The sequence below is a fragment of the Notothenia coriiceps genome, unplaced genomic scaffold (genome assembly GCF_000735185.1).
Source record: "Notothenia coriiceps isolate Sejong01 unplaced genomic scaffold, NC01 NC01_scaffold00016867, whole genome shotgun sequence".
Lineage (NCBI taxonomy): Eukaryota > Metazoa > Chordata > Actinopteri > Perciformes > Nototheniidae > Notothenia > Notothenia coriiceps.
Window position 1 is genome coordinate 172,232 of NW_011349568.1, and position 258 is coordinate 172,489.

General features: G+C 46.5%; 1 protein-coding gene across 1 annotated transcript in view; it reads left to right on the forward strand.

The window, feature by feature from the left end:
• Positions 1-258, forward strand: part of LOC104949885 (MAGUK p55 subfamily member 2-like) — a 10,848-nt gene that overhangs the window by 1,400 nt on the left and 9,190 nt on the right. The window contains exon 3 of the mRNA XM_010776310.1: positions 203-256. Coding sequence (XP_010774612.1) covers positions 203-256 — 54 coding nt within the window. The remainder of the gene's footprint in view (positions 1-202; positions 257-258) is intronic.

Here is a 258-nt window from a genome sequence, read left to right on the forward strand (position 1 = left end):
GCTTGCATCTGGTCACCATTTACAGTAATTGATATATTAGCTTCAACACTTAGCCATGGCACTTCCTGCTTGTTTACAACCCTCAACTACGTGCCTTTTTGAACTGCTGAGCAATGAAGGACATCGCAACACTGTTAACTCATTAAAAACTAAAAGCTGTACCGTGATTGTTCTCGAGAGTTGACCCACTTGTGTGTGTTAGGGAGTGACGTTTCGGGTGGAGAGCGGCGAGCTGGTGATTGCCAGGATCCTCCACGG